Source organism: Pseudophryne corroboree, chromosome 10 (genome assembly GCF_028390025.1).
Source record: "Pseudophryne corroboree isolate aPseCor3 chromosome 10, aPseCor3.hap2, whole genome shotgun sequence".
In the NCBI taxonomy this organism is placed as follows: Eukaryota; Metazoa; Chordata; class Amphibia; order Anura; family Myobatrachidae; genus Pseudophryne; species Pseudophryne corroboree.
Window position 1 is genome coordinate 292840212 of NC_086453.1, and position 25895 is coordinate 292866106.

At 46.7% G+C, this 25895-nt stretch overlaps 1 protein-coding gene across 12 annotated transcripts in view; it reads right to left on the reverse strand.

Moving 5' to 3' along the window:
- The window catches only part of CAMTA1 (calmodulin binding transcription activator 1), a 2328268-nt gene that overhangs the window by 162628 nt on the left and 2139745 nt on the right, over window positions 1-25895 (reverse strand). The window contains exon 1 of one of the 12 annotated variants that reach the window (XM_063943390.1): window positions 25310-25888. The exons of the other annotated variants lie outside the window; for them this stretch is intronic. Coding sequence (XP_063799460.1) covers window positions 25310-25328 — 19 coding nt within the window. The 5' untranslated portion in view covers window positions 25329-25888. Of the gene's footprint in view, window positions 1-25309; window positions 25889-25895 lie in introns of those variants that run through there. 12 annotated transcript variants of the gene reach the window in all.

Sequence of the window (25895 nt, forward strand, 5' to 3'; positions counted from 1 at the left end):
TTTCCAGTGGAACCTACTGGACAAATGGTCCGGGTCGCATCTTCAGATGCTTCAGCGGATAACCCTGTCACCAGGGACAAGGGTATCCCTCCTGTGGTGGTTGCAGAGTGCTCATCTTCTAGAGGGCCGCAGATTCGGCATTCGGGACTGGGTCTTGGTGGCCACGGATGCCAGCCTGCGAGGCTGGGGAGCAGTCACACAGGGAAGGAATATCCAGGGCTTATGGTGAAGCCTGGAGACATCACTTCACATAAATGTCCTGAAGCTAAGGGCCATTTACAATGCTCTAAGCTTAGCAAGACCTCTGCTTCAAGGTCAGCCGGTGTTGATCCAGTCGGACAACATTACGGCAGTCACCCACGTAAACAGACAGGGTGCCACAAGAAGCAGGAGGGCAATGGCAGAAGCTGCAAGGATTCTTCGCGGGGCGAAAAACCATGTGATAGCACTGTCAGCAGTTTTCATTCCGGGAGTGGACAACTGGGAAGCAGTTTTCCTCAGCACGACCTCCACCCGGGAGAGTAAGGACTTCACCCAGAAGTCTTCCACATGATTATAAACCGTTGGGAAAAACTCGACAGGTATTGCGCCACGTCAAGGGACCCTCAGGCAATAGCTGTAGATGCTCTGGTAACACCGTGGGTGTACCAATCAGTGTATGGGTTCCCTCCTCTGCCTCTCATACCCAAGGTACTGAGATTGATAAGATGGAGAGGAGTAAGCACTATATTAGTGGCTCCGGATTGGCCAAGAAGGAATTGGTAACCGGAACTTCAAGAGATGCTCACGGAGGATCCGTAGCCTCTACCTCTAAGAAGGGACCTGCTCCAGCAAGGACCTTGTCTGTTCCAAGACTTACCGCGGCTGCGTTGACGGCATGGCGGTTGAACGCCGGATCCTGAAGGAAAAAGGCATTCCGGATGAAGTCATCCCTATCCTGATCAAAGCCAGGAAGGATGTAACCGCAAAACATTATCACCGCATTTGGCGAAAATATGTTGCGTGGTGCGAGGCCAGTAAGGCTCGACGGAGGAAATTCAACTGGGTCGATTCCTACATTTCCTGCAAACAGGAGTATCTATGGGCCTGAAATTGGGGTCCATTAAGGTTCAAATTTCGGCTCTGTCAATTTTCTTCCAAAAAAGAACTAGCTTCAGTCCCTGAAGTTCAGACATTTGTTAAAGGGGTACTGCATATACAGCCTCCTTTTGTGCCTTTAGTGGCACTTTTGGGATCTCCAGGTGGTTTTTGGGTTCCAAAAGTCACATTGGTTTGACCCACTTAAATCTGTGGAGTTAAAATATCTCACAGAAAAAGTGGTCATGCTGTTGGCTCTGGCCTGGGCCAGGCGCGTGTCAGAATTGGTGGCTTTATCCTGTAAAAGCCCTTATCTGATTTTCCATTCGGACAGGGCGGAATTGAGGACTCGTCCTCAGTTTCTCCCTAAGGTGGTTTCAGCGTTCACCTGAACCAAACCTATTGTGGTGCCTGCGGCTACTAGGGACTTGGAGGACTCCAAGTTGCTAGACGTTGTCAGGACCCGGAAAATATATGTTTCCAGGACGGCTGGAGTCAGGAAATCTGACTCGCTGTTTATCCTCTATGCACCCAACTAGCTGGGTGCTCCTGCTTCTAAGCAGACTATTGCTCGTTGGATTTGTAGTACAATTCAGCTTGCACATTCTGTGGCAGGCCTGCCACAGCCAAAAATCTGTAAATGCCCACTCCACAAGGAAGGTGGGCTCATCTTGGGCAGCTGCCCGAGGGGTCTCGGCTTTACAACTTTGCCGAGCAGTTACTTGATCAGGAGCAAATACGTTTGTAAAATTCTACAAATTTGATACCCTGGCTGAGGAGGACCGGGAGTTCTCTCATTGGGGGCTGCAGAGTCATCCGCACTCTCCCGCCCGTTTGGGAGCTTTGGTATAATCCCCATGGTCCTTACGGAGTTCCCAGCATCCACTAGGACGTCAGAGAAAATAAGAATTTACTTACCGATAATTCTATTTCTCGTAGTCCGTAGTGGATGCTGGGCGCCCATCCCAAGTGCGGATTGTCTGCAATACTGGTACATAATTATTGTTACCAAAAAATTCGGGTTATTGTTGTAGTGAGCCATCTTTTCGAGAGGCTTCTCTATTATCATGCTGTTAACTGGGTTCAGATCACAAGTTGTACAGTGTGATTGGTGTGGCTGGTATGAGTCTTACCCGGGATTCAAAATCCTTCCTTATTGTGTACGCTCGTCCGGGCACAGTATCCTAACTGAGGCTTGGAGGAGGGTCATAGGGGGAGGAGCCAGTGCACACCAGGTGATCCTAAAGCTTTCTTTAGATGTGCCCTGTCTCCTGCGGAGCCGCTATTCCCCATGGTCCTTACGGAGTTCCCAGCATCCACTACGGACTACGAGAAATAGAATTATCGGTAAGTAAATTCTTATTTTTTTATATATGTTCCCGTTACATTCACTTTATTATTTTTTTTCTTTGTTATACATTCAATGAAAGGGTGCACACGGGTTTCACATAAATCAAAGTAAATCTGCAGCAGCGATTCATTCCGCTATATACAAATTCACAGCGGTAATGAGTATAAATTAGTGTATTCCGACGCAACTAACTGAGCAAAACAGTACTGTAGATCGTCGGCATTTGTGTATTGTACCTGACCTGAACTCCCTCCCTGTCCAGTGCATGACCTGTGCAGGCTCCCAGGGGGGAAGGGCGATGGGGTAGGGAGAGGCGGTGGAAAATACAGTGCTTTTGAAATACAAGTATTAGCGTCCGAGTCCCCTAAGGCATAAACCAAAACCAATGGGAAGGAAGTGCCAACCTTTTTTTAATGTGTTCCTGTAACATTCACTTTATTATTATTTTTTTTCTTTGTTATACATTCAATGGAAGGGTGCACACAGGTTTCACATAAATCAGAGTGGGCGGGGGATTTTCCTACATACAGTAGTATACTGTTGCACATGTCTTGTAACCTGATCGGAACTCCCTCCCTGTCTACTGCATGTACTTTGCAGGCTCCCAGGGGGGAAAGGAAAAGTGGGATGGGGGTAGGGCGAGGCAGTGGAAAATACTGTGTTCAAAGAAAAGGCATAATCAAAACCATGGGGAACTTTGCAGTGTATCGTTATGTGCATAGACCTCGCTTATCCCTATCACCCCTGTGTATTTTAGCTAGGGGATTCTGACGCTCCTTCAGCATTACCCTGTAGCCTGCAAAACCTATGCCATTGCTCGCTCCATAGCGGAGTGCTGCCACAAGGCAGGGGTTCACGTGCCTCGGACATTTTGTCACTTTGCGATGCGATGAAGTCCGGTGTATCGTTATGTGCATAGACCTCACTTTTCCCTATCGCCCCTGTGTATTTTAGCTAGGGGATTCTGACGCTCCTTCAGCATTGCCCCGTTGCCTGCAAAATATGTGCTGTTACTTGCTCCATACCCGAGTGCCTCCATGGAGCTAGGAGTCACAGGCGGTAGCCATTTCAATTGAGTCTGCCCTGCTATAGAATTGTATGTGTACCGTACGGTGCATAGAACCTTGACAGTAGAAACTCTCCTGCAGGTTTGCCCTGCTTTAATGTAAAACTTATGTTTTGTCAGTTTGCTATGCAATCAAGCCCGGTGTAACGTAATGTGCATAGACCTCGCTTATCTCTATCACCCCTGTGTATTTTAGCTAGGGGATTGTGACGCTCCTTCAGCATTGCCCCATAGCCAGCAAAATATGGACTGTTATTTGCTCAGTAGCCTAGTGCCTCCGTGGGGCAAGGAGTCATAGGTGGTAGCCATTTCTATTGAGTCTGCCCTGCTACAGAATTGTATGTGTACTGTACGGTGCATAGAACCTTAACAGTAGAACCGCTCTTGCAGCTTTGCCCTGGTTTATGTGAATAAAAAATAATAATAAAGTGTCTGGAAAAAACTAACATGCATTCGTACTTTAGGAATCGAACTCTGGACTCTGAGTATAGGAAGCGGAACACTTCACCACTTCGCCGCAGACAGATGAGTAAATCCATTGGTTTTGATTATGCTGTAATGGCTACGGGATTGGGACGCTAACATACTGTACAAAATTCCTAATCTCAAGAGGCAATAGTGAACTTCTAACACGTCCATTTGCGACAGTGTACACTACTGATTTTATGTTGTTTTGTCTGCGGGACTTGGACGCTTACATATTCATAAAGTACTGTAGATGGATCATATACTGTATGCTGTACTATTTGCGTCTGTACTGTATATACTGTATTAAATAATGCAGCGTAATGAGTATTTACTGTATTAAATAATGCAGCGTAATGAGTATTTACTGTATGCAGCGTAATGAGACGCCTTAGTAAAGTAGTCCTTATTATATATTTCAGTATTGTATTTTACGGGAGACCACACGCATGCGCAGTGGTGATTGTAAAAAGCGACATCTGGTGGATGATCGCAGGTATTACACGTAAAGGTAATGCCAAACGTTCTGTCTGCCTCCGTGCGATTAGGTACGACTCTCTGTGACTAGGCGCGCCTCCCTACGCCCGGTACGCTGCGTATGCTCGATCGGGACAAACGCCTCAGCCAGTCAAGATAAAGGTGGCTACATCTGTAGACCCCCTAAATGAAGTGTTTGGTTTAATAAAATAATGTACTGAAAAAATAAGGACGTAAGTGGCCACTCTAAGGGATTACCATTTAAGGCATGGAATCCACTGGTCATCAGTTATCTACTGTCTTTCTATTATTTTTTACAAATGCATTTGTCTAGTAATAATATGCACAGAAATACAAAGCCCTACCCTTTTTCAATGTGACAAAAAGGCTGATTCAAAGCTGCTCACAAAATGGGCATAAATGACAAAAATAAATTAAAATAAATAAATATAGGCATGCAATTATTAAGGCCATTATATGAGCCGGATTCGCTCAAAGCCATCGTCTTCAGCGTGTACACCTATATATGTCTATGCGCATTTGCATCATCCACCTGGTGTGGACACATCCATATTGTACTTGGCCTGCGTCACAAGCCCCTCCCCTCCTCCTCTTCACATTTCCAGTCACATGTGTAGGTGCAAGTATGAGTCTGCATTGCCGCGTTCTCTCCAGAGGGCATATGTGGTGCGAATTTGGCATAAATTCAACTCTGCATCAGAAATCTGGTAATGAGGGCTGGCTAACTGAGCTTGTTTTCCATATCTGCATCACACAGATCTATCAAGAACATTATAAAAAGACCCCACCAAGTTGTACTAATGATTTCACTTTCTATAGGGATAGCTGGAAAACATGCAATGCTAGTGTAGCTGAGGACTTGGGATGCATTACTCAAATAGAGATAAGCCATCAATCTTCCTATTTAATCAGCTCCTCGCTGGGGGCACGTTCCCCAGTTTTCATAATTTTGGGGGCATGCCCAGTGCTGTCCACGCAGCTGGGCAACCCCAAGGCGCACATCCCTGAACATTCAGAGATCACCAGCTGATTGGTGTGTACTTTGGGTATGATGTATCAAAGCTTGGCAAGAGATAAAGTGGAGAGAGAATAAAATAGCAGTTAGGAGCTGATTGGCTGGTATTTTATCTCTCTCCACTCTCTCCAAGGTTTGGTACATCTACCCCTTCATCTGTCCAAGTTATCTTTCTCCAAGCTTGGATAATTCTGACCTGAAGTCAGAAATGGCTATTTCTGAATGTTAAGTAGCACTGCTCTTTATGAAGGCTACACAGCAGCCGCCCCCATAGTTTTCTATGGGGACAGCATTACTGGGGTCAGGTCTGATGATGGCATTAGCCCTCTTACCTCTGGGGGGAAGCCACACAGAGAGGGATCTTCCAATCCCTCTGCGGTAAGCTGGAGCTGTTCACCTATCGCAGATTTCACTTTGCACATGCGCGGACTAATGGCTGAGCATGTGCAGTTGCCCCGTCCAGGTTCCTAACTTTTTGAGCATCACCAGGATGGGCTCTTATGGGAAATGTTAATTTTTGGGACATCTTCATAAAAGGCTACTAAACCCTGATACACAAAAGTGCAGCAGATTACCCTCAGGGCTACAATTAAGGGGCAGCGGTTTTTTGGTTTTTGCTAGCTGCAATTTATCTGTGGATTTAAGCTCAACATTTAAAGCAGTACTAATATTAAGCACAAAAAACCCAGGCTTAATGGCAACTGTCAAAAAAGAGATTTGCAGCAAATTGCATTATCACTGTTCCAACCCTTGCTGTGTGATTGCAGAACTGAGCAGCGGGGGCAGGGCTGCAATGAGGCGAATTGCACAACCACGCTCCCCAGTCACACTTTTAGGCATGCTCATGAAAGAACTAAAAGCTGCGTTAGAGTACAACTGTTCAGTGCAATCCTGCAGGGGCTCCTGGGTTGTGGCACTCAAAAATGGTCCATTCAGAGGGGGTATTATGGGATTGTTGCAGGCAGTGGCAGAGGTGGGGCTACAGCACAGTTCAAAATTCAAATGGGGGAACCACACCAACTGCCAGTGAATCCCAGCCAGAGATGTTTGTCAGCGTTTGGGGTGGCAGTTGGTGCAGCTCCCCTATTTGAATTGTGGACTGCGCTGCAGCCCCACCTCTGGAGCTGCCACCGGTTGCAGGCATGTCAATGCAAGCCGCACTGGTGCAAACATAGGAGGCTTTGGTAAGGCATAGTGAAGGTGCTATTGTCGATATTGTGACCGATGGCGGAGCATAAGGACCCAATAATCTGTATTACAGTGCGCTGGGGTGTTAAAAATGGTTGTCCCGGCCCTTGCACATTTGGCCGTATGGATGTACACAGTGGTAGTGTCAACTGCCAATAGACACTGCTGCGTCGGCTTATGTGTGCAAATCAGGCGCTGAGTGTGCAATTTATCCCCATACTACACATCTCAGGAGAAAAAAGTATGTGTTTTGCAGTTATAAATGTGGCTTACTGTGTTTAACCTTGGCAATATGTGGGCTTAATCCACAAGTCACATTGGCCCTCATTCCGAGTTGTTCGCTCGCTAGCTGCTTTCGGTCGCAGCGCGGCGATTAGGTAAAAAAGTGGCATTTCTGCGCATGCGTATGGTGCGCAGTGCGCACGCGCGACGTACTTTCACACAAGACTATGCAGTTTCACACAAGGTCTAGCGACGCTTTTCAATCGCATTGCTGACCGCTGAGTGATTGACAGGAAGTGGGTGTTTCTGGGTGGTAACTGACCGTTTTCAGGGAGTGAGTGAAAAAACGCAGGCGTGTCGGATGAAACGGGGGAGTGGCTGGCCGAACGCAGGGCGTGTTTGTGACGTCAAAGCAGGAACTAAACTGTCTGAAGTGATCGCAAGGTAGGAGTAAGTCTGCAGCTACTCAGAAACGGCTTGATAAAATTTAGACGCCGTTCTGCGATCCTTTCGTTTGCACTTCTGCTAAGCTAAGATACACTCCCAGAGGGCGGCGGCTTAGCGTTTGCACGGCTGCTAAAAGCAGCTAGCGAGTGAACAACTCGGAATGAGGGCCTTAATCCACAAGTCACATTGTCCAGTGACGGTATCCGGTCTCTAGGTCGACCACACTTAAATCGACAGTCATTAAGTCGACCACTGATTGTCGACATGCATTTGGTCGACGGGGTTTCTATGTCGACATGTTCTAGGTTGACATGTCCAACGGTCGACATGAGTTTTTCACGATTTTTTAAAATTTTTAAAACTTATTCATACTTCACAATCCACATGGACTACGATTGGGAATAGTAACCTGTGCCGAGTGCAGCGGTAGTGGAGCGAGGCACCTTGCCCGAAGCATGGTGAGCGAATCGAGCCATGCGAGGGGGCACAGAACACTAATTGGGGTTCCCAGTCACTCTACGAAGAAAACGACACAATTTTTTTTTTTAAACCTCATGTTGACCTTTTGTCATGTCGACCTAATGCTTGTGTCTACCTATTTTGGGTGTCGACTTAGTTACTGTCGACCAATAGTGGTCACTGTCGACCTAAGTGTGGTCATCCCTATGAACCACACCCGTCCAGTGACTACCCATGCATTATTTAGACGGACACAGAATCATTTTATATTATTCTACACAGTCAGGCTTTTAGCATCCCCGGACACAACGGTTCCTTAGAGGAAAGGAGAATGGGTGTGGTTCGTTTTATCGACAGTATCTAGGTCGACAATGTTTAGGTCGACCACTATAGGTCGACAGTCACTAGGTCGACATGGATGGAAGGTCGACAGGGTTTCTAGATCGACATGTGCTAGGTCGACAGGTCTAAAGGTCGACATGAGGATTTATTTATTTTTTGTGTCGTTTTCTTCGTAGAGTGACCGGGATCCCAAATTAGTGCACCGCGTCCCCTCGCATGGCTCGCTTCGCTCGCCGTGCTTCGGGCATGGTGCCTTCGCTCCGCTACCGCTTCGCTCGGCACACTTTACCGTTCCAATCGTAGTCCACATGGATCGTTAAGTATGAAAAAATCCCCCCCCCAAAAAAATGTGAAAAACTCATGTCGACCTTTAGACCTGTCGACCTAGCACATGTCAACCTAGAAACCCTGTCGACCTTCCATCCATGTTGACCTAGTGACTGTCGACCTATAGTGGTCGACCTAAACATTGTCGACCTAGACACTGTCGATCTTCAGACCGGATCCCGGGAGAATCTGGGGGTAATTCAGACCTGATCACAGCAGCAAATTTGTTAGCAGTTGGGCAAAACCATGTGCACCTAAATCTACTCTCTCTGTACATGTTATATCTGCCCCCCCTGCAGTGCACATGGGGGGTCATTCCGAGTTGATCGCATGTCAGTGCCGCCCCCCCCCCCTCCCTCCCCACAGAAGTGCAAAGGCATCGCACAGCGACGATGCCTTTGCACTTCAAGAGTAGCTCCCGACCAGCACAGCTTTAGCGTGCTGGCCGGGAGCTACTCGTCGCTCCCCGGCCCGCAGCGGCTGTGTGTGACGTCACGCAGCCGCCGCGGCCCGCCCCCCACCAACGGTCCAGCCACGCCTGCGTTGGCCAGAGCGCTCCGCCTAAACAGCGGCTTAACGCCGCCGTCCAGCCCCCTCCTGCCCAGTGACCTCCTCTGTCTCAGAGGCGATCGCTAGGCAACGATGGCTGCCATGCGCCGGTGCACTGCGGCGCCGGTACATGTGCAGTTCCGACCCGATCGCTGCGCTGCGACAAACTGCAGCAAGTGATCGGGTCGGAATGATCCCCATGGTTTTGCCCAACTGCTAACAAATTTGCTGCTACGATCAGGTCTGAATTACCCCCTCCACTTGATGCTGTCAGGAATAGAGCAACTGTAAAGACTGCGATGTGCGCAGCAATTATTAGTCATGATTCTTTAAGCAAAAAAAGAAAGAAAGAAACTGAGATCTTAGCTGGCATTAATCGTGTCTGTGGCTAATTTACCCAGCTGAAAATAGAAGCCCGTCCCTCTCAGCGGAACAATACCTGGCTCTATATCAGTACTTGTATAATGTGCAACAGTCATTAGCAAGCCAAGAGCATTTGTTAGATAGTAGGAATAACCATATTTCTTATAGCTGCGGACGTTTCTTAACTTTACTGTATATGATGATTAATAAACACATCTGTCACAATAAGGCAGAGCGCGTGGGCTAAAGACACAGTCTGCTGGCTAGTGAGCTGGTAGTGTGGAAGGTAGAGAGTAAATGTGACCTAAGCCATCTGTCCTTCACTTTCCCCATTTTTATGGGTAAAGTGGCCGTGCATGAGCACCGGCTGCAGTGCGCGTGTGTGACACTTTTCCTTGCGGCCGCAAAATTGTTGACGTTGGTGTGCGTTCATGGGGTGGCGGACAAAATGGGGGGTCTCAAGCATTTTAGGGGCTGCTGGTGACATCACACACAGCCGCCCCGAATAGAAAAAAAATGACGGCGGACAGGCTGCTTAAATCGATGCGTCCGCAATTAAATTACGGATGCATCGTGAGGTGGAGCCACCCACATGTTGAGCGGCCTTGCCCTGGTGGCACCCAGCATGTGAGGAGATAGACGCAGATCTTGCTGCGGGAAGCAAGATCTGCATCCATCTCTTAATAACCCCCATATGTCCTTTGCTGTTACCTAAGTTGTATCATTACACTCTCTCTCTACAGCTGTTATTCACCTTCCTCTCCAATATTCCACCCACAAACACACAATACAATTCAGTTGGCGCCAGTAATGCAGAACTAGATGTAAATTGGGCATATAGTATCTGCTCCCACGTTGCATACATAGGAAAAATTGTGCATATTCGCCATGCAGCATTTGAGCATACGCAACTATTCCTACTACAATTCCCGAATATTGTGTAGCTATCCTGGACTCCCGGAAGACTTGGCGAGTCTGACAAAAGCCCCTTTTTGCTGCCACCCAATTTCTGAATGAAGTGGGAGGTCCAGATGGCCAAATGGCTTCTTGACTCCGCCCACCCACTATGCAATGCCTGAAATCGTGGTGATGTGATTATAGCGCAACGCCCCTGGCCCCAGGCACCTCTCCCCTAGAAGGTGAAATGTATTGTAGGCATCTAATGGTGCTACCTACTGGTGGTTATTATCATCAGTACGCTTGCATGAACCTAATACTAGGTTCAATAAACTAAATACACCTCTAACGACCAAACAGGTTTATTTTCGCTTACGTCCAACTCCGTGGAGCTTGCAGTTCCATTGGCACGCCCTCAGTGAACTTTGTCTAAGTGAGATGACCTGATTACAGTCCAGTTCTGCCTCTTCAGGTTCAATGTGATCGAAATGCTTCTGACTTTGCGACACTCACACTTTCATGTCCACAGTTCCAGACTAAGCACAGGTCAAGAACACATAAAATGCGCTTCGGTACTGGCCTAGGTTCCTCCTCTCACAAGCAGCGCCTGAGTGAGCTACATGCTATCAAAATAAGACGCAATCATTAATGACTGAACTGGAGATCACGAGGAAACAGGTGAAACACAGATCATTGTCACCATGTGGTCCTCATGTGACTAAGAAGAACAGGCGGACATGCAGCACCATCCAGCTGACCCGATGCTTAAAAAGACCTGCATCATTTTACTATGACCATCGAAAAGCAATCAGTGTGTGTGAGGCGCGCTACACATAACAAGTGCAATCAGCCGGCAGACTTTCACAGCAACCTTATAAACAACCTGCTCACTTTGATTTTTATTTATGGTCGACCTCGGACGCAGAACATTTCGCCTCGCCTTGTAAACATTTGCTCTTCATCTGCAGCACCCTTTCAATAAGAATAGAACTCTGCCATTAATTAGTTTAGAACCCGTACTAATGGGTCCCACATTGATTTTAAGTACACCATTTGTATTTATTTCTCCTGGAGATACAAACGGTCTAGTAATCAATCACAGCATTACACTATTGCCAATTGCTGTGGGGCAAGACTTATTTGTGATATAGCAGTGGTGGATGGGATACTAGTACCTGCTGGTGCTGATATCTGCAGTACACTGTGCTACATCCTAAACTGCGGACAGGCTGCAGCTGCTGGCATGCTTCTCTACTGGTGCACTTCCAACATGGCAGTGCTACATCCTAAACTGCGGACAGGCTGCAGCTGCTGGCATGCTTCTCTACTGGTGCACTTCCAGCATGGCAGTGCTACATCCTAAACTGCGGACAGGCTGCAGCTGCTGGCATGCTTCTCTACTGGTGCACTTCCAGCATGGCAGTGCTACATCCTAAACTGCGGACAGGCTGCAGCTGCTGGCATGCTTCTCTACTGGTGCACTTCCAGCATGGCAGTGCTTCATCCTAAACTGCGGACAGGCTGCAGCTGCTGGCATGCTTCTCTACTGCTGCACTTCCAGCATGGCAGTGCTACATCCTAAACTGCGGACAGGCTGCAGCTGCTGGCATGCTTCTCTACTGGTGCACTTCCAGCATGGCAGTGCTACATCCTAAACTGCGGACAGGCTGCAGCTGCTGCAATGCTTCTCTACTGGTGCACTTCCAGCATGGCAGTGCTTCATCCTAAACTGCGGACAGGCTGCAGCTGCTGGCATGCTTCTCTACTGGTGCACTTCCAGCATGGCAGTGCTACATCCTAAACTGCGGACAGGCTGCAGCTGCTGGCATGCTTCTCTACTGGTGCACTTCCAGCATGGCAGTGCTACATCCTAAACTGCGGACAGGCTGCAGCTGCTGGCATGCTTCTCTACTGGTGCACTTCCAGCATGGCAGTGCTACATCCTAAACTGCGGACAGGCTGCAGCTGCTGGCATGCTTCTCTACTGGTGCACTTCCAGCATGGCAGTGCTACATCCTAAACTGCGGACAGGCTGCAGCTGCTGGCATGCTTCTCTACTGGTGCACTTCCAGCATGGCAGTGCTTCATCCTAAACTGCGGACAGGCTGCAGCTGCTGGCATGCTTCTCTACTGCTGCACTTCCAGCATGGCAGTGCTACATCCTAAACTGCGGACAGGCTGCAGCTGCTGGCATGCTTCTCTACTGGTGCACTTCCAGCATGGCAGTGCTACATCCTAAACTGCGGACAGGCTGCAGCTGCTGGCATGCTTCTCTACTGGTGCACTTCCAGCATGGCAGTGCTACATCCTAAACTGCGGACAGGCTGCAGCTGCTGGCATGCTTCTCTACTGGTGCACTTCCAGCATGGCAGTGCTTCATCCTAAACTGCGGACAGGCTGCAGCTGCTGGCATGCTTCTCTACTGGTGCACTTCCAGCATGGCAGTGCTACATCCTAAACTGCGGACAGGCTGCAGCTGCTGGCATGCTTCTCTACTGGTGCACTTCCAGCATGGCAGTGCTACATCCTAAACTGCGGACAGGCTGCAGCTGCTGGCATGCTTCTCTACTGGTGCACTTCCAGCATGGCAGTGCTACATCCTAAACTGCGGACAGGCTGCAGCTGCTGGCATGTTTCTCTACTGGTGCACTTCCAGCATGGCAGTGCTACATCCTAAACTGCGGACAGGCTGCAGCTGCTGGCATGCTTCTCTACTGGTGCACTTCCAGCATGGCAGTGCTACATCCTAAACTGCGGACAGGCTGCAGCTGCTGGCATGCTTCTCTACTGGTGCACTTCCAGCATGGCAGTGCTACATCCTAAACTGCGGACAGGCTGCAGCTGCTGGCACGCTTCTCTACTGGTGCACTTCCAGCATGGCAGTGCTACATCCTAAACTGCAGACAGGCTGCAGCTGCTGGCATGCATCTCTACTGCTGCACTTCCAACATGGCAGTGCTACATTGCTACATCCTAAACTGGGGAACGGCTGCAGCTGCTGGCATGCTTCTCTGCTGCTGCGATTCCAGCATGGCAATGCTACATCCTAAGGAGGCATTGGTCTGAATGAAGGGGCTTTTGTACCTGACTTCCAGGTGGCAGGGGTTGTTTAATTCTTTGGGGAGGGGTGGATAGTGGAGTGAGCTTTTTATTTATAATTTTCTGGTGGGAGGGCAGTTTACTTGAATGCAGATATCTCTGGAAGTGGATTTCTTAGGTTTCAATGAGGTAGAAAACTAGGGAGTCCCACCTTTCAGGCGGTACCAGGGTCTTGGGGATTGGGATTAAGAAACCAGACCAATCCACTGACAAAAATATAAAACCCGCATCCCAGATGTGTGGAGCTAGAGCAGGGACCAGCTGCTGGATGGCTGATATCTCCGGTTGTGACCACGGTAGAGACAAGTTGTCAGTGTCCACTGAAAGGGGAGAGTCCCAGCCTTTAGAATATACACTCAGATAAATTCTGAGTCAGACCCAACTGGAGATATCTGGCCAGGATGAGTAATTAACAGGCTCAGATGGGGACCGCTGCTTTGAAGTCAGATATCTCTGGTTCCCCAGGGACAATTTTCAACAATCTGGTACCCCTGGAGAGAGAGGACCCTTTAGACTCTTGAGGCCCTTGGGCAACTGCCCATTAAGCCCAATGGAAAAGTCGGCGCTGGCATAGTCACACACAGTAGCTTTAAACATGATCCATTTCATATGTGAAACTTTAGGCTAACCCACTGGTTTCCCAACTTATGTTCCAATAATGTAGCCAAATTAAACAACTAATTTAAATATAAAGAAATAAAACACCTTTAACGTAATTTATTCACTTATTGCAGGAAAGTAGTTTTTGCTGAGGAGAATGTACTCCTATGCGCTAACTATTCTAATATTGTTAAGGTTAGTAATACTTAACAATACTGAAAATAGGCGGTAAACGTTGTGTGGCTGGGGGAAGGGCTGCCTTTATATGGAGTTCTGTATAAATGTCCCCCCAGTTATAGATCCTGTTTTAATCTATTTTTCGATCTCCCTCTGAATTTATTTCCCTGGTTCCAACCAGTACCAGAATACTTACTTACTTTAAACTTCTTGCTTTGCACAAGTTAGCTTTATATCCGGTGTAGACCTGGCCAGTTATTACACAGCGACATGTGAGGGAGCCCGGCTGCACTGCCTTATGAGGCGTATCCCCTTCACCTTGTCTGCTACAAATCTGCAGGTTTTTAGTGTATTAACTCCTCCAAAAATGCGCAACCATCGCCTGTTCCGACTAGGCACATCGATTTGTATCTCAGAATCTAGAGATGAGCGCCGGAAATTTTTCGGGTTTTGTGTTTTGGTTTTGGGTTCGGTTCCGCGGCCGTGTTTTGGGTTCGACCGCGTTTTGGCAAAACCTCACCGAATTTTTTTTGTCGGATTCGGGTGTGTTTTGGATTCGGGTGTTTTTTTCCAAAAAACCTAAAAAACAGCTTAAATCATAGAATTTGGCGGTCATTTTGATCCCAAAGTATTATTAACCTCAAAAACCATAATTTCCACTCATTTTCAGTCTATTCTGAATACCTCACACCTCACAATATTATTTTTAGTCCTAAAATTTGCACCGAGGTCGCTGTGTGAGTAAGATAAGCGACCCTAGTGGCCGACACAAACACCGGGCCCATCTAGGAGTGGCACTGCAGTGTCACGCAGGATGGCCCTTCCAAAAAACCCTCCCCAAACAGCACATGACGCAAAGAAAAAAAGAGGCGCAATGAGGTAGCTGTGTGAGTAAGATTAGCGACCCTAGTGGCCGACACAAACACCGGGCCCATCTAGGAGTGGCACTGCAGTGTCACGCAGGATGTCCCTTCCAAAAAACCCTCCCCAAACAGCACATGACGCAAAGAAAAAAAGAGGCGCAATGAGGTAGCTGTGTGAGTAAGATAAGCGACCCTAGTGGCCGACACAAACACCGGGCCCATCTAGGAGTGTCACTGCAGTGTCACGCAGGATGTCCCTTCCAAAAAACCCTCCCCAAACAGCACATGACGCAAAGAAAAAAAGAGGCGCAATGAGGTAGCTGTGTGAGTAAGATAAGCGACCCTAGTGGCCGACACAAACACCGGGCCCATCTAGGAGTGGCACTGCAGTGTCACGCAGGATGTCCCTTCCAAAAAACCCTCCCCAAACAGCACATGACGCAAAGAAAAAGAAAAGAAAAAAGAGGTGCAAGATGGAATTGTCCTTGGGCCCTCCCACCCACCCTTATGTTGTATAAACAAAACAGGACATGCACACTTTAACCAACCCATCATTTCAGTGACAGGGTCTGCCACACGACTGTGACTGATATGACGGGTTGGTTTGGACCCCCCCCCAAAAAGAAGCAATTAATCTCTCCTTGCACAAACTGGCTCTACAGAGGCAAGATGTCCACCTCATCATCACCCTCCGATATATCACCGTGTACATCCCCCTCCTCACAGATTATCAATTCGTCCCCACTGGAATCCACCATCTCAGCTCCCTGTGTACTTTGTGGAGGCAATTGCTGCTGGTCAGTGTCTCCGCGGAGGAATTGATTATAATTAATTTTAATGAACATCATCTTCTCCACATTTTCTGGATGTAACCTCGTACGCCGATTGCTGACAAGGTGAGCGGCGGCACTAAACACTCTTTCGGAGTACACACTTGTGGGAGGGCAACTTAGGTAGAATAAAGCCAGTTTGTGCAAGGGCCTCCAAATTGCCTCTTTTTCCTGCCAGTATAAGTACGGACTGTGTGACGTGCCTACTTGGATGCGGTCACTCATATAATCCTCCACCATTCTATCAATGTTGAGAGAATCATATGCAGTGACAGTAGACGACATGTCCGTAATCGTTGTCAGGTCCTTCAGTCCGGACCAGATGTCAGCATCAGCAGTCGCTCCAGACTGCCCTGCATCACCGCCAGCGGGTGGGCTCGGAATTCTGAGCCTTTTCCTCGCACCCCCAGTTGCGGGAGAATGTGAAGGAGGAGATGTTGACAGGTCGCGTTCCGCTTGACTTGACAATTTTGTCACCAGCAGGTCTTTCAACCCCAGCAGACTTGTGTCTGCCGGAAAGAGAGATCCAAGGTAGGCTTTAAATCTAGGATCGAGCACGGTGGCCAAAATGTAGTGCTCTGATTTCAACAGATTGACCACCCGTGAATCCTTGTTAAGCGAATTAAGGGCTCCATCCACAAGTCCCACATGCCTAGCGGAATCGCTCCGTGTTAGCTCCTCCTTCAATGTCTCCAGCTTCTTCTGCAAAAGCCTGATGAGGGGAATGACCTGACTCAGGCTGGCAGTGTCTGAACTGACTTCACGTGTGGCAAGTTCAAAGGGCATCAGAACCTTGCACAACGTTGAAATCATTCTCCACTGCGCTTGAGACAGGTGCATTCCACCTACTATATCGTGCTCAATTGTATAGGCTTGAATGGCCTTTTGCTGCTCCTCCAACCTCTGAAGCATATAGAGGGTTGAATTCCACCTCGTTACCACTTCTTGCTTCAGATGATGGCAGGGCAGGTTCAGTAGTTTTTGGTGGTGCTCCAGTCTTCTGTACGTGGTGCCTGTACGCCGAAAGTGTCCCGCAATTCTTCTGGCCACCGACAGCATCTCTTGCACGCCCCTGTCGTTTTTTAAAAAATTCTGCACCACCAAATTCAAGGTATGTGCAAAACATGGGACGTGCTGGAATTTGCCCATATTTAATGCACACACAATATTGCTGGCGTTGTCCGATGCCACAAATCCACAGGAGAGTCCAATTGGGGTAAGCCATTCCGCGATGATCTTCCTCAGTTGCCGTAAGAGGTTTTCAGCTGTGTGCGTATTCTGGAAAGCGGTGATACAAAGCGTAGCCTGCCTAGGAAAGAGTTGGCGTTTGCGAGATGCTGCTACTGGTGCCGCCGCTGCTGTTCTTGCGGCGGGAGTCCATACATCTACCCAGTGGGCTGTCACAGTCATATAGTCCTGACCCTGCCCTGCTCCACTTGTCCACATGTCCGTGGTTAAGTGGACATTGGGTACAACTGCATTTTTTAGGACACTGGTGAGTCTTTTTCTGACGTCCGTGTACATTCTCGGTATCGCCTGCCTAGAGAAGTGGAACCTAGATAGTATTTGGTAACGGGGGCACACTGCCTCAATAAATTGTCTAGTTCCCTGTGAACTAACGGCGGATACCGGACGCACGTCTAACACCAACATAGTTGTCAAGGCCTCAGTTATCCGCTTTGCAGCAGGATGACTGCTGTGATATTTCATCTTCCTCGCAAAGGACTGTTGAACAGTCAATTGCTTACTGGAAGTAGTACAAGTGGGCTTACGACTTCCCCTCTGGGATGACCATCGACTCCCAGCAGCAACAACAGCAGCGCCAGCAGCAGTAGGCGTTACACGCAAGGATGCATCGGAGGAATCCCAGGCAGGAGAGGACTCGTCAGAATTGCCAGTGACATTGCCTGCAGGACTATTGGCATTCCTGGGGAAGGAGGAAATTGACACTGAGGGAGTTGGTGGGGTGGTTTGCGTGAGCTTGGTTACAAGAGGAAGGGATTTACTTGTCAGTGGACTGCTTCCGCTGTCACCCAAAGTTTTTGAACTTGTCACTGACTTATTATGAATGCGCTGCAGGTGACGTATAAGGGAGGATGTTCCGAGGTGGTTAACGTCCTTACCCCTACTTATTACAGCTTGACAAAGGGAACACACGGCTTGACGCCTGTTGTCCGCATTTCTGGTGAAATACTTCCACACCGAAGAGCTGATTTTTTTGGTATTTTCACCAGGCATGTCAACGGCCATATTCCTACCACGGACAACAGGTGTCTCCCCGGGTGCCTGACTTAAACAAACCACCTCACCATCAGAATCCTCCTGGTCAATTTCCTCCCCAGCGCCAGCAACACCCATATCCTCCTCATCCTGGTGTACTTCAACACTGACATCTTCAATCTGACTATCAGGAACTGGACTGCGGGTGCTCCTTCCATCACTTGCAGGGGGCGTGCAAATGGTGGAAGGCGCATGCTCTTCACGTCCAGTGTTGGGAAGGTCAGGCATCGCAACCGACACAATTGGAGTCGGACTCTCCTTGTGGATTTGGGATTTCGAAGAACGCACAGTTCTTTGCGGTGCTACTGCTTTTGCCAGCTTTAGTCTTTTCATTTTTCTAGCGAGAGGCTGAGTGCTTCCATCCTCATGTGAAGCTGAACCACTAGCCATGAACATAGGCCAGGGCCTCAGCCGTTCCTTGCCACTCCGTGTGGTAAATGGCATATTGGCAAGTTTACGCTTCTCCTCCGACAATTTTATTTTAGGTTTTGGAGTCCTTTTTTTACTGATATTTGGTGTTTTGGATTTGACATGCTCTGTACTATGACATTGGGCATCGGCCTTGGCAGACGACGTTGCTGGCATTTCATCGTCTCGGCCATGACTAGTGGCAGCAGCTTCAGCACGAGGTGGAAGTGGATCTTGATCTTTCCCTAATTTTGGAACCTCAACATTTTTGTTCTCCATATTTTAATAGGCACAACTAAAAGGCACCTCAGGTAAACAATGGAGATGGATGGATTGGATACTAGTATACAATTATGGACGGGCTGCCGAGTGCCGACACAGAGGTAGCCACAGCCGTGAACTACCGCACTGTACTGTGTCTGCTGCTAATATATAGACTGGTTGATAAAGAGATAGTATACTCGTAACTAGTATGTATGTATAAAGAAAGAAAAAAAAACCACGGTTAGGTGGTATATACAATTATGGACGGGCTGCCGAGTGCCGACACAGAGGTAGCCACAGCCGTGAACTACCGCACTGTACTGTGTCTGCTGCTAATATAGACTGGTTGATAAAGAGATAGTATACTCGTAACTAGTATGTATGTATAAAGAAAGAAAAAAAAACCACGGTTAGGTGGTATATACAATTATGGACGGGCTGCCGAGTGCCGACACAGAGGTAGCCACAGCCGTGAACTACCGCACTGTACTGTGTCTGCTGCTAATATATAGACTGGTTGATAAAGAGATAGTATACTCGTAACTAGTATGTATGTATAAAGAAAGAAAAAAAAACCACGGTTAGGTGGTATATACAATTATGGACGGGCTGCCGAGTGCCGACACAGAGGTAGCCACAGCCGTGAACTACCGCACTGTACTGTGTCTGCTGCTAATATATAGACTGGTTGATAAAGAGATAGTATACTCGTAACTAGTATGTATGTATAAAGAAAGAAAAAAAAACCACGGTTAGGTGGTATATACAATTATGGACGGGCTGCCGAGTGCCGACACAGAGGTAGCCACAGCCGTGAACTACCGCACTGTACTGTGTCTGCTGCTAATATAGACTGGTTGATAAAGAGATAGTATACTCGTAACTAGTATGTATGTATAAAGAAAGAAAAAAAAAAACACGGTTAGGTGGTATATACAATTATGGACGGGCTGCCGAGTGCCGACACAGAGGTAGCCACAGCCGTGAACTACCGCACTGTACTGTGTCTGCTGCTAATATAGACTGGTTGATAAAGAGATAGTATACTCGTAACTAGTATGACTATAAAGAAAGAAAAAAAAACCACGGTTAGGTGGTATATACAATTATGGACGGGCTGCCGAGTGCCGACACAGAGGTAGCCACAGCCGTGAACTACCGCACTGTACTGTGTCTGCTGCTAATATAGACTGGTTGATAAAGAGATAGTATGCTACTAATATTATATATACTGGTGGTCAGGTCACTGGTCACTAGTCACACTGGCAGTGGCACTCCTGCAGCAAAAGTGTGCACTGTTTAATTTTAATATAATATTATGTACTCCTGGCTCCTGCTATAACCTATAACTGGCACTGCAGTGCTCCCCAGTCTCCCCCACAATTATAAGCTGTGTGAGCTGAGCACAGTCAGATATATATATACATTGATGCAGCACACTGGGCTGAGCAGTGCACACAGATATGGTATGTGACTGAGTCACTGTGTGTATAGTTTTTTTCAGGCAGAGAACGGATATATTAAATAAAACAAACAACTGCACTGTCTGGTGGTCACTGTGGTCGTCAGTCACTAAACTCTGCACTCTCTTCTACAGTATCACAGCCTCAGGTCAATCTCTCTCTCTCTCTCTCAACCCTAATCTAAATGGAGAGGACGCCAGCCACGTCCTCTCCCTATCAATCTCAATGCACGTGTGAAAATGGCGGCGACGCGCGGCTCCTTATATAGAATCCGAGTCTCGCGAGAATCCGACAGCGTCATGATGACGTTCGGGCGCGCTCGGGTTAACCGAGCAAGGCGGGAGGATCCGAGTCTGCTCGGACCCGTGAAAAAAACATGAAGTTCGTGCGGGTTCGGATTCAGAGAAACCGAACCCGCTCATCTCTAATCTCTGTTATTTCCTTTTTAACTCTTGTACAAATAATCAATCCAGTGCCACATTCCCTAGAAAGACACAACACGTCCTAGCTTTTAACCACATCTTTGTAAATTGGCTTAAATTACTCATAAAGTCATTACGGAGAAAGCTGAACTAATAGAACTAATTAGTCCAATAACCCAAGATGGATGTGAGGAATGGCTGTGATTTGTGGGGCTATGTATGCAGCTATGAAGCTGTTTGTATGCAATGGAACTTTCAACGTTAATGATGACTGTAAATTTTATATTCCTGAAAATGGGATGACTGTTCCCCGCTTTTACACTGTGACTTTATGGAACAGGCTTGTAAATCACAAGGTGCTGCCTTGCCTACAGACTTTGTAGGTACAATATTTATACTTTGGTTCTGATTTAATGGGCTGCCTGTGACCCAAAACTTGGGTCATCTTGCCGATTAGGTTGGATACCCCAGATCCTCCTTAGTCCACTTTCATTTCCTCCTACCAGTGTGTTGTAGCATCTAATGAGATGGACAGTAGAATGCTCATTCAACAGTACTAAGGGCCAGATTCAGAGACGGTTGGTAATACAGTCATGATCGCAGCCGCCCTCTCAACAGCGGTTGTGGACATATGCAAATACTAATCTCAGCCTTCCCTTTGTGCTGCGCTGTGTGATGAGAGTGTACAAGCCCTGAGATTCCCACTTTCGAGCTCTGTGGTCTATCCAATTGCGATGGAGTTTGTAAACACTCCATCACTGATGCAACATTGGACCATCTACATTTGTGGAAGCCTAGGGTCTGCTCTAGCTACTCTCACCAAATCCAACTAAGCATGGCTTCTGATGCAGTGGATCTGCACTTGAGAATGCAGTAGAGTTCCCAGACACACCCATAACACGCCCATGACACGGCCCCTTACTGCGCTCACTTTAGGACACGTCCCAGTCTCCACCCTGAAACGTCAAGTGTTAGCAATATCATACGCAATTGCGGATGCCATCGGACTCTTGGGTTCGCACATGAACAGTAAGGGTCTCCAGGAATTTACGCACATGTGCAGTAGCAAAAAAAAAAAATCACTCTACTGCGGAAACATCGACCCCTCGCCCATCTCTGAAGCAAGTTAAATGGTTTGTGCAATTTTGTACAACTTTCTGAGTTACTATAAGTAGTCCCTGTACATATAAACATTTGCCCCTCCACCTGCACCCATCATTACCTGTACCCCACAGTTTGCCAGCCACATTGACAGCAATGTGAGCTGGTAGTTATCAGGACAGTTTCCAGCACTGTAGGCATGTGTAGTCTATGTGGCACCTTATTGGACAGGAGTGATGTCCAATCAGCTCAGGTGCTCATATACTACACACCCCTATCATAATTGCCTGTATAGCTAAGACAGTGGTTTCCCCTCCGCAGGGTGAGCATGGGTGGAGCAATGGCTAAGCCTAGAAAGTGGTTGGGACCCTGCAATGATATTGATCATTTGATTATCCCTTGTAGTAGCCATAAAAATCAGGACAATCCTAATCTACAATACAATCAGTTCTCCCTGATCAAGAATATCAATGGCATTAACACTCATTCTCTCTCCTGAGAAATAGGTCTGTCCAGGATATAAGCACCACCTACTTGCAGTATGATATAACTCAGTGGGAAACAGTTGCAGGGCAATAAAATGTAAATTTAGAGTACCATGACATTCATTTACATCTATTCCTCCAGTTTCATTTACATCTCCTCCTCCAGTTTCATTTACATCTACTCCTCCAGTTTAGAGTTTGTAATTTATGTGGCATAAACAAGGCAGAATAGCTGGTCTGTAATGGTAATATCTTGGATGGCGGGTAAAGTTGAAGAATGTATAATAGAAACGTGTCAGCGTATTACGACATTTGTAGGATATAGCAAAGCTTAGCTCTTCCGGCTAAAACGTTCTTTCTTGGACCCGCACAGGTGTACCCAATCTTTAGCATACATAAATACACAAAGCCTGCTCTTGGCTTAATTTATTGCCTTCTTAGCGCAAACAAGATCAATTAGTGTTCAGAGAGATAGTGTTTCAATGAAATCATCACAATGTCATAAAAGCTTCTAAAAGCTACAACTATTAAAACATGAACTAAAGTTAATTTGCTGTGTTATCTATTAAGCATTAAAGGTACTTTTCAGTCCATATTATCAATGATTTGTATGCACTGTGACTATAGTATAGACATCAATGCAGAGCAACAAGTAACTGCATCCACTGCCTTAATGGCAGGGTTTCAGATGCAGAAATGAATTTAAAAAAAAATATATAATTTTTTTTTGTCTTGTTTTATGAACATTTTAATTTATTAAAACAAATTTGTGTACAGACTGCAGGATGCCTACATGATGCCATTAGTCTCTTACAGAACATTGTATGTTCACTGTGTGCTTCATGTGTCATCAATTCAAACCTTTCCATTCAAAAAAAATGTCAGCCGCTAAAACACGCATGCATTCACCATATCCATTCACAAATTCATGCTAGCCAATGAACATGACTTGGTTACAGTGCATGAAACCAATGAACATGACTTGGTTACAGTGCATGAAAAAAAAAAATCACACACACACACACACACACACACACACACACACACACACACACACAGTACTGCAATCCTATACCTACAGCTATTGTACCAGGGACACACACATACACACATTCCGTGTCAGTACTGCAATCCTATACCTACAGCTATTGTGCCAGGGACACACACACACACACACACACACACACAGACTCCGTGTCAGTACTGCAATCCTATACCTACAGCTATTGTACCAGGGACACACACACACACACACACACACACACACTCCGTGTCAGTACTGCAATCCTATACCTACAGCTATTGTACCAGGGACACACACACACACACACACACACACACACACACACACACACACACCGTGTCAGTACTGCAATCCTATACCTACAGCTATTGTACCAGTGTGAAAGAGGGATGTGTCATCACCACCGCTTACAATGAATGACAAGCTGAACAAATGCAGCAATTTGCAACCCTAATATTTTCTTAAACATGTAGCCTGGTCTCAGTGACAGCGAGCAGTGTAGAACAACCATTCATTCTCTTATGCTTCCAACAGCACCTGATTTCCCCCCCCTAATATTGAAGTGTTTTCATCATCACACAAACACACGACAGACACAGAACAATCCAGAGATTAGGCTAAAATGTAATATTGAAGAAAGATTTACAGTTTCCTGTTACAAAGCAGACCTCAGGATTTTTTTTCTCCCCTCTCTGATCTTTTGGAATGTGACTATTTCAAACATCCTGTATTTAAACTGAACTTCAATACTGGAACAGGAACCCAATACATTGTCAATGTGCTGTGTTTTATTCCCAAATCACTGACGAATGTGGACACATTTGCATGTTTTGCTGAAATATATAAACCAACCAGTCAGTGTTGTACAAGTGAACACTAGAAAGAAAAAAAAAACTTCCAGAAAATGACATTTAAATGATGCATTAAACCTATGTGTGGCCTTTATTGTCTAGTGCTGGAATAGATTATAGCAAACATTGTGTGCCCAGACAATGTCAATCTGATTTGATCTTGTTTACATTAATAGATTATGTTTAGCCTAACAGACAGTCCCTAAAATGGGGTTGTAGCCTCTCTGGTTGCTGTATGTACAGTTTATTTAACTTCACAAAGCACTAACAGCAAGTTGTAGGATGCATTATTTAACACCTTTCAATATATAATCTTATCTATAACAAGTAGTTAGTTGTCAGTGGAGGACAAAGCGTGCTGGCTATTATTCTTCAAATACCAATGACACTTTTTTTAATTATGTTTTTTTTTTATGAAATGCATTTATTATAGTTTAGTTGCAGTTCTGATCAAATAAATCATGAAAGCTTTTGTTTGGCAGAGGGGCTTTGGTTACAGCCCCCCTCTGCTGCAGTACATCTTTAACAAAAGACCCCCACAAGGAGTTCTGAGTCTGTATTCCCAAAGCACAACAGCATTCATTTTCCTGCTCCGTTTAATGTTTAACTATATCAGAAGGTACTGTATCCTAAGTTGTTTTGGTGCACTTTTGTTGGTGATTGTCCTGCATGGAAACAGCAGTCTAAATTTAACAGGGCTTTATCAGTCTCTATGTAAAGCCAGGGCAACACACACCCTTCCATAGCTGGACAAAAGAAAAGTTCTGGGTAGAAAGGAGCGGGGGAGTTTGAGCAAAACTGAGCTGTAATAAGCAAATTATGCTTCCAATCTTGCACAATGCACCAGTGATCAATCCCTACCTTTCACAACACAAAGGAAATAATATAGGTGGTTGAACTAACCCACAGCTGTTCCCATCTCAATAAAGGAAAACTTCCAATGCACTTTTAGACTGTAAACATTGTCACTGCATCCCAGAGTCAGGAGAATTGAGGATAGGAGGTGGCTTCTGATTCACTGCACAGAATAACGTTGCACAATTTAAAATGAAAATATAAATATTAACAACTAAAAAGACCACAAAAGAATGACAAAGGTACTAACCACATCACAAGACAACACAATAACCGAAACATCATATACCCCCTTCCCAGACACAAAAAATGACAATCTACCTTCCAGTTTACTCTCCATTGACACTCCAGCTTAGAAAAAGTCCACTTTTAGAAAGCACATTCCTGGCCGCCACAGGTCAATTAAAAAAAAAAGTGAGTAATGAGGAAAGATAATGGTGTAAACTCCTGTGATACAGTAGCAGATCTGTCTACAACACGTGTCAAGGTAAACACAGCTCTCCTCCTCTGCAACTTGCTGGCTGAATGATGCTGGGTCTCACAGTCCAGAGCTTTGTCCACTCAGCTCCAGCTGTGTCCCTGGGTGGTTCTAATTATGATTATGATGATAAGGGAGAAGCAGACTATATAGTTCCCCCAACTCTCCCTCCCCTCCTGAGCCTATTTTGCCCTGGCTGCCTCCAAGAAACTCCAGGCAAGCCAGAAGCTGACTTTCCAAGAATTCAGGTTCCCAGGAGCTGTCCATGAAGCGGTGCTGGAGTGTGCACCCTTTGCTCTCCTTCCACCTCTCTCTGCTTGTTGCCCTCAGATGACAACTGTCTGCTGCCTCTGCGGGGAGGGGCTGCCTCAGCCCCCCCCTTTGGGTTGCTGGAGAAGCCCAAGCTTCTTTTGTCCTCTCAATGCCTCC